The 8,876-nt window shown below is 42.8% G+C and overlaps 1 protein-coding gene across 1 annotated transcript in view; it reads left to right on the forward strand.

Moving 5' to 3' along the window:
- Nucleotides 1-8,141, forward strand: part of TMC2 (transmembrane channel like 2) — a 32,218-nt gene extending 24,077 nt beyond the window's left edge. The window contains exons 17-20 of the mRNA XM_050708762.1: nucleotides 117-242; nucleotides 4,992-5,070; nucleotides 6,629-6,749; nucleotides 7,885-8,141. Coding sequence (XP_050564719.1) covers nucleotides 117-242; nucleotides 4,992-5,070; nucleotides 6,629-6,749; nucleotides 7,885-8,141 — 583 coding nt within the window. The remainder of the gene's footprint in view (nucleotides 1-116; nucleotides 243-4,991; nucleotides 5,071-6,628; nucleotides 6,750-7,884) is intronic.
- Nucleotides 8,142-8,876: the final 735 nt, after the last annotated feature.

The following is an 8,876-nucleotide window of genomic DNA, read 5'->3' on the forward strand; positions in this document are numbered from 1 at the left end:
GCAAGATCATGTTCACTGGCAGAGAGGAAACATGCTACTTATCATCATTAAGTTGAGAGCTTCTGTATCCCTCCAGGAGTTCTGTACACTCCTTAACTGACTATTTCTCTTTCCAGTGGAAAGAAAAGGATGTATGAAGTCATTCAAGAGACGATTGAGCTTGATTTCCCACTTTTTATTGCCAAGATCTTCAGCTACGTGGCAAACCCAGGACTGATCATTCCTGCAATTCTACTCATGGTGTAAGTTTTCCTTGCAATGTTACATGCCCAATCTTGCAGGGATGGAAAGAGGTTGAAAAAATTGCTGTAATTTTAGCAAGGTACATCTGCTGAGATAATGGCCTGGATGAAAGCAGACACACTCCTTGTTGCATCCCTCCCTTCCGCCCCCCCCAACCCTTGCCCGACCCAATTTCCCAAAAATTAATTTCCTAACCCAATTAAACACAACCATGTAGATGAAACACATTGCTGACATAGACCTCGTGGTTGTCACAGCTTCCATCTCTAAAATTTTCAGTAGCTCATAGGAACTAAATGGACAGTCTCAGCTTGGTACCTTGTGGAGAAGCAATTTCTGTCACAGCTGGTGGTATTTACAGCACTGCCAAGACATGGCATTCAAAAATTACATGTTCCAAAAATGTTTTTTTTTTTCTTTTTTCTTCCAAGTAATATATCTGAAATTTGCTTCAGTAGCATCAGATCATTTCAGCTTTGAAGCCACATCTGAAACCATGCTTGATCCTTAGTTCTTTCAGCAGCCTGACCAGGGCAGTTCTCATTTACTTGTATTTTTAAAAGAGATTTTTGGCATTACTCTTGAGGTTTCAGGGCTATCAAAATGAGTGGGAAAGCCGTGGCCAAAGTTTACAGACAGCTTTGAACATGCTAGGCTAAACAGATGGAGATGGGGAGAGGGTCAGGGAGCATATTACACAGGCTTGCCTCTCTTACACTTCCTTTGGCGTATGTGCACGTTGGAGATGGGCCTCTGATCTGGTCCACTTCTCTTGGGCACTGTGATCCTTTGTTTTTACTAGGTTACATTGAAGATAATACTATTGAATTAAATCAAATACAAGTTTATGTGTTATGGAATTTCTTATAGGAACAGCCTGAGAAAAATCCCAATTAAACTGAAAATCAACCAGCATCCCTCTACTTGCCTCAAACTCCTTACTCATGTTAACCTAAATAAAAATGATCAGTTACTGTAACTGGTGCAGACAAAAGAATACTTGGAAAAATCAGATCTGATGCACGCAGAAGACAGTCTCATGTCACATCCCCAGTACAGCCAAGCATATTATTGAATTATTAGCTCTAGTCCTGTAGGCTTCACAGATGCTACTGCTGATATGAAGTGCAGATATAACTGCAAAACTAATCCAGCCCAAATGAATAACCTTTACAAGAGCTGCAAATCAGTTTTTGTGGCTTTGATGCAAACCCTCCAAAAAGGTGGCATGAGAGTGGTAGAATGTTGAAAATAACATTTTGGTCAGTGACAATCTCCTGCCCTTTACTCCACTGACAGCTGGGATAGCGAACAGCATGAATCCCATTTACCTGCTGAAGACATTCCTTTCATCATCCCTTTTCCAGGAGGAGGGCTGCTCCTCGCTCCCACACCACAGTCTTCCACGGATCCATCTCTCCTTAAAACACCATTTGGTCTCTGCCCTTATTCCCTGTGCAAAAAGAGAGATACCACTCTGTGTCCACATTACCTAAAACAACCTTTTTTTTCCCACCCAGATACACTGTCTGTGCAGCTTTTGGGGATATTAGCTATTGGTGACTTCCAGTTGTGCGGCTACTGAGAGGGTCACAGCCATTTAAAAATTAAATAAATAAAAAGCTGATGCTTCCACTGTGCCCAGATAAATCAGACCTACAGCCTGCTGCCAGTAGCTCCTGCATGTCCTTACAGCATCAGATGCATGGTGTAAGTACTGCTTACCATGTGCATGTAAACTTTTCTTGAGAAAGTTCCAGACAGAATTATAGCCACCATACAAGTACTTTTTCTAAGGATTTTTCTCATCTTGGAAACTTTTCAGTTGAGAGAATCCCATTTAATGCACGATCTTTGTCCACCTACAAAAGCCATACACCCCTGGCTAGAAGAGAGGCAATATACAGAGAGACGGAAACTTAGGTTTATATCTCTTTCACCATTTTCTCTGGACTATAAGACACATGCAAGACCCTGATTTCTTGCCTTCTCTCTAAAGTCTTCTGCTTCTGCTATGGTACAAGTAGCCTCAAAGGATTATGGTGGTGTTATATTTCCTAAGCAGTCAGTTTCATAGTGTAGAAGAAAAAAAATCACATCCTTACAGAAGAACAAAAATAAAAACTCTATAAGGCTTTGTTGGGACAAAGAGCCTAAATCACCAAGATCACCAAGACTGAGTTTTAGTTTAATTCTAGGCAAAAGGAAATAAATGTATTTCCTCCAGACAGACCCCTGAAAAAAGTCTCCAGAAAGGCCAACCAGAGTATCCCCTTCCAATCTCTCACCTGGAAACCAGTATGACTGTAAATGGTGCCTTGTTGTGGTTAGAGTCAAACACTGTACTAAAATCCTCTAGCCTCATTTGACGATGCTGAGCTTGGGCCAGAGCCATATGTTGTGTTTGTGAACTGTCAGGAAACTACTTTTTTTTGACAAAAGTTTTTGTTGTTCTTTTTTTGTCTGCCCTTTTCTCTTTTTTTTTTTTTAATATTAGATTTTTTTTTTAAACAAAACAAAGCACAATAGCAGTGAACTAAATGGATTATGCTTTTCCCAGGAATGGTCCAGAGTCACTAAGCAGATGATGTTTATAATTAAGGAGAATAAAAGCTCTCTACAAAAGCAGGAGGAGACATTTTGACAACCTAAACATTATCAGGTGGTAGTGAGACAGCCCCAGACACTTGGGCTTGTTCTGAAGCATGCCCCTCTCTGCACACCAAAGACCGGCTGCCAGCATGCCCTCTCAGAACCCACTTGCCTTTCAGTGCCCTCAAGCTTGCCTGGTTTCTCCCTTTGCTTTGGCATGTCCTTTTTGCAGAAGAAGAAATCAAAACAAAAGCCAGTGGCTCTGCTCCCACTTGGTTCCTGCTTGTCCTCTGTTTCCATCTCTGCTCACTTGCAACTGGTGGACTGTGAGTTGAGCAATGCACCTTTCAGGAGACGGTTCAGGTCTTTGCTCTGTCATGGTTTTCCTGGTTTCCTATTTGTTTTTCTAAGCTCCTTGACTAATCTGTTTTGTCTCCTGTAACACATAGCAGAAAGCCACATGTTTTATCAGCTGTATTGATTTTCCTCCAGAGAACAAGCTGAATGAGCTCACCATCAAGAAAGGACCTAAGGGCCATCGCTGGTGTAGAGGAAGACAGACAAGGCAGAGGCAGGCAGGCCGTTTTTCTTTTATTTAAGCAGAGCTGAGCTGTTAGACTGGTTCAGCCCACCTTAACTGACTTTGCCACAAGGCAGCATGAGTTTTTCCTAAGCCTTGAATCTCTAAAGGTAGCTTGGAGACAGCCAGTGAGAAAAGTATATATGAAGAAGTAAGTAAAACTTAAATGGTGAACTTGAGCCCTTATCCCCACCAAGTGAATTTGACACTGGCCTGCACAACATCCTTGTTTCTAAGTTGGAGACACATGGATTTGAGAGACGGACCACTCAGTGGATAAGGAATTAGTTGAATGGTCGCACGCAAAGAGCTGCAGTCAACAACTACATCCAGGTGGAGACCAGTGATGAGTAGTGTCTCTCAGGGGTCTGTACAGGGACTGGAAATATTTAACATCTTTGTTGGTAACACGGACAGTAGGATTGAGCGCACCCTCAGCAAGTTTACTGATGACACCAAGGTGTGTGGTACAGTTGACATGCCGGAGGGAAGGGATGCTATCCAGAGGGACCTGGACAGGCTTGAGAGGTGGGCCTGTGCGAACCTCATGAAGTTCAATGAGGCCAAGCACAAGGTCCTGCACCAGGGCCAGGGCAATCCTAAGCACAAATACAGGCTGAGTGGAGAATGGACTGAGAGCAGCCCTAAGGTACAGTGACTAGGGGGTGTTGGGTTGATAAGAAGTTCAATATGAGCTGGCAATGGGCAGAAGCCCTCAAAGCCAACCATATCCTGGGCTGCATCCAAAGAAGTGCGACCAGCAGGTTGAGGGAGGTGATTCTACCACTCTACTCTTGTGAGATCCCACATGGAATACTGAATTCAGCTCTGGAGCCCCCAGCATAAGAGGGACATGGACCTGCTGGAGCAAGTCCAGAGGAGGACCACAAGGATGATTGATCAGAGGGCTGGAGCACCTCTCCTATGAAGACAGGCTGAGAGAGTTGGGGTTGCTCAGCCTGGAGAAAAGAATGCTCTGGGGGACCTTATAGCAGGATTCTAGTACTTAAAAGGGGCCTACAAGAAAGCTGGAGAGGGAGACTGTATCAGGGAGTGTAGTGAGAGGACAAGGGGTAATGATTTTAAATTAAAAGTGAGGAGATTTAGACTAGATATAAGAAAGAAAATTTTACTGATGGTGGTGAAGCACTGGAACAGGTTGCCCAGAGAAGCAGCGGATGTCCCATCTCTGGAAGTGTTCAAGGCCAGGTTGGATTGGGCTTTGAGCAACCTGGTCTAGTGGAAGGTGTCCCTGCCCATAGCAGGGGGGTTGGAACTAAGTGATCTTCAAGGTCCCTTCCAACCCAAACCATTCTGTGATTCTGTAAGTGGCAGTGTAGTCCAGGCTCAGGAATCAAGTCTAATTAGGTCCCATAGGTAGTCCTCCCTGGGATATTTGGGTGCACATAGGCCCACTATATGGGTTGCAATGGGTCCTAAAGGAAGTCAGTTTGGATTTTTAGGCTTCACTTGGTGCTCTCAGGAAGGTAGCACCTCCATGAATTTTATGCTTCCTCTCTATGAAACTTTCTCTCTCCCCAATCCTAACACTACAGCAACATATTTGTTTTTGTAGCCTTGCTATCTATTACCTAAATGCTGTGTCTGAAGCATACCAACGCGCCAACGCAGAGCTGAAAAAGAAAATGCAAATGGTAAGTACTTGCCCTGCAAAGCCATGTTTGAAATACCATGTACGTCAAGTTTGATGTACACATATGCTTTTAAATTGCTTTTCATTCAGACCACATTAGTGACACAAGGGGAGGATGCATTTAATGGTTGTTCATTCCACTCTGATAACATTTAATGGCTAACGGCAAAGGGTGGTCACATCCCACAATAGACTATTTTATACATCAAAACTATAATGAGTGTTCCCGTAAACTGCACTTTCCACCTACAAAAATAAGCTACCTCAAAGTTCAAGTAATGTTTTGGAGCCTGAGATTTCCCAGGGACAATGATAAGTCTATCAAAACAGCAGCCTGATTTCATACAAGCTGAAGAGCAAAGAGCCCTAAATAACAACATGGCAATAATGTTTCATACCAGTAATTATCAAAGCACTTTACAAAGGAGGCTGGTATCTGTCTTTGTTATATAGATGGGAAAACCAAGATGTAGACAGATGAAGTGACTAGAATTTGCAGGGTAGGATTTGGACCTTGTGTTACCCAGAATTGAGGGAGATTGCAACATGCAGAGGACTATGATGCAAAGATGCCTGAACTAACATGAATTAGGTCTGGAAGCAGAACATCTGCAGAAGTGGAGCTAGCTCTGCTCAGATAATTAGCCTCAATGAGAAACAGCAGAGCTATGATCAAAGCTGCTATCAGGGCTGTGCTGGTCTGGCAGTAGCAGTTTCCCCCAGAGTTGCTGGACCCTGCCAGAGACCCTTGTATGACAACCCACTGAGCTCAACAAGATTTGCTGTGGTTGTCCAAATGTCTGCCAGGTTTGTCCAAGGGGACAGAGACCTCCCTGTGGGTTGGAACCTCTCAGCTGTAACTAGGCCATGAGTCACTTTGGACACCATGGCTCCAGCATGCAATACCTTCCATTGGGGATCGAACTCTTGGGACGAGGGGTGGAGCTGGAGTAGCATCCATCTGGGTTTTCTCTTTGCATAAGAGAGGGAAGCCTATGCTTCCTAACAGCTCCCTGTTATTCCTCTCTCTCTGTCATCCAGATGGGAATCTTTTTAAGACCTAAATACACACACACAAACAAACAAACAACAAAGATAGCCTTATACTACTCTTCATCACCATGCTGTTGTGCCTTCCTCCCTTCCTCCTCATCCACTGTTTTTTGTTTTTGTTTTTGTTTTTTAATCACTGGTACTCCTACATACCCCCTAAAATGCAAATTTGAAACAAAACAAAACTCCCATGGGGACAAATGGACAGCTGCAGAAATCCACAGGTCTGGTAGACATAAACCACATTATCAGAAAGTGCTTTGCCCTAACAGGAGCAGAGCCATCTCTTATAAGGTTCTTGGTCCTGCCTGGGGTGTACTTTCTTTCCATAAAAAGGTTTTAACCCTAGGTCACTGGACCAAGGTTCAGCAACACTTTGAACTTGGCAAATACATTACTTTCCTAACAACAAAACCAGATAGCCAGGCCAAGCATGACATCAGGCCACCACTTCACAGATTAGATCTTCAGTTTCAAACTAAACCCAATGATTTTCATTGATGCAGCAACGTGAAGAGGATAAAAACAAGAGAAACAACAAAATCAACAATAATTCCATGATGCAAGATCTGGAGGATTTACTTGCACCAAGTACAAAGAGTGAAATCCACCCCAAACAAGCAGAAGGTAAAAATTAAACTCCTACAACCTTCCTGATAAGATCCCCTTTGTCATCCAATGGTGACTGGGAAGGATTGAGAAAATGGGATAATACAAAGCTGAAAGGAATCAGATAACTATAACTGCACAGTTTTTGTCCAATTACAGAAGTCCATAATCCAATGGCCACCCAGGAAAGGCATGTTTTTAGACTAGACTGTGTGTCACACAGGTTTATCAAGGCATGGGGGTTGCAAACAAAATTTTTTATTCAAATCCCAGCTATTAGTCATGCCAGTCATGAAACCAAGAACCCATTTAAGGAATTAAGTTTCAGCATTGTTTCTGGACTGATGAATTAAGCCAGGTGTGACTTTTTTTCCTCTTTTACAAATTGAGGTTTTCATTGAAAAACTTGTTATGAATGAGATGGAAGCTTTTTATATGACTGCTTTGGCCTTAGTGCAAATAAACATATGTGGTAAGTTCTGATGAGGGGGTCCCTGGCTAGTCAGAAATGTGCAGGATACAGCACTGGTACCAGAGTCAGGGCAGTCTTGAGAAAGAGTGAAGACAAATATTCCATTCTCTGTCTTGGACCAGACCTTTCCTGACTGCCAAAGCCTCCTGCTCTCATTTGTAAAAAACAGTGCAGCACATGCAAAAGATGTTGTATTTATATCAATGCAGATGAGAAAAGTAAATTAGTACCATCATAACCGTCTTGCATTTAGATGGATAGCTGTTTCTTAGAGAGGCCAAAATGAACTGGAAATTTTGGACCAAGCCAGTACAGATACCTCCTGGAAGCAGATCCACAGCATTCATTTAAATTGAAATAGTTTTTGCAGCATTGTGCGTGCATTGAAAATAAAGACTATAATCAGCAATTGTCTGTGACAACCACATGGGCCACATGTACCAGCAGGGTTAGTAGGACTTAACGTCTTTTAAATTCATCAGTGAGAACCAGCAAAGAGGACTTACTGGCTCTTAGCCAGGGACTAACTGTCTTATTAATGGTTTCCTCATTCAGATGCTCAAGTGTAAACCCCAAGACACTTGGGTTATTGCATGTAGAAGAAACAGCATCCACTGGGGAAAAGAAAGAAAAGCACTGTTTGCTTTCAGGAAAACATAACATTCATAATCTTTACTCTAGGCAAGAAAATAGAGTCTCCTAATCAAGCCGTCCCTTTTGGGAAACAAGGAAAAGCAGAAGTCCTGAATGGCAGCCCCATGACTACTGGGAGAAGAGCAGTGCTCATCCCGCCACCACACTTGCTTGTGACACGGCCACCAACACCAGGCATCTGGGCACCTTACTCTTATCCTGACAAGCCCTGGCCAGGGGGACACTCACTGGGACTGGTCCCTGGAAGGGGGAGAGGACATCCATGCTACTCACATGCTGCTTGATAAGCTCAGCAACATTGCTCCTATTTGACATTAAAATAGAGGTGTTGCATGAACAAGATTAGTTTTTGCAAGAAATGGCTACTGTATGTTGGTCCATTCATGATGATCTGTATCTACCCAACACTGATTCTATCTAAAAAAGGGTTTTTTTTGTTTTGTTTTTGGTTTTTGTTTTTAAATCTTAGAAGTTGCAACCCTTTATTGCTTGTTTTGATCATAAAGGGAATGGGAGAGGGTTGGACTGGAACTTATTCATAGCATTGCTAAATTACTATGTAGAAAATGACCTTGTGACCACTAACAGCTGCATGGTGAACACACTTGGTGGAGTGAGCATCTGTCAGACCGTTTAAATACTTTTTCAGTTAATAAAAACAATATGAGTTTACCTGTCAGTTCAATCAAGATTTTTTGCTGTCCCTACCTGAGGAATTAAGTAGTCTATAAAAGTGAGTATCCCTTTCCAGCTGCATGGCAGCCAGTACTGGGAATAAAGGTCTCCTAATAGACCAGCACAGAAGGAGGCTGTCAGCTGTATTTTGTCCTTCTTGATAGCTTTCCTCCTGTCTATGCACTCCAAACTTTCATCCTTTTGTTTCAGCTCTGTTGTGCACCACTTTCTCCACCATTTTCTCTGGATTCTCACTCTGCTCCTCTTTACAGTCTGCTCACAGTAGTTTCATTATTTCAATTCCTAGATATGACTTCTGATTCAGTAGGATTACCCAGCACAGT

The sequence above is a fragment of the Cygnus atratus genome, chromosome 2 (genome assembly GCF_013377495.2).
Source record: "Cygnus atratus isolate AKBS03 ecotype Queensland, Australia chromosome 2, CAtr_DNAZoo_HiC_assembly, whole genome shotgun sequence".
Lineage (NCBI taxonomy): Eukaryota > Metazoa > Chordata > Aves > Anseriformes > Anatidae > Cygnus > Cygnus atratus.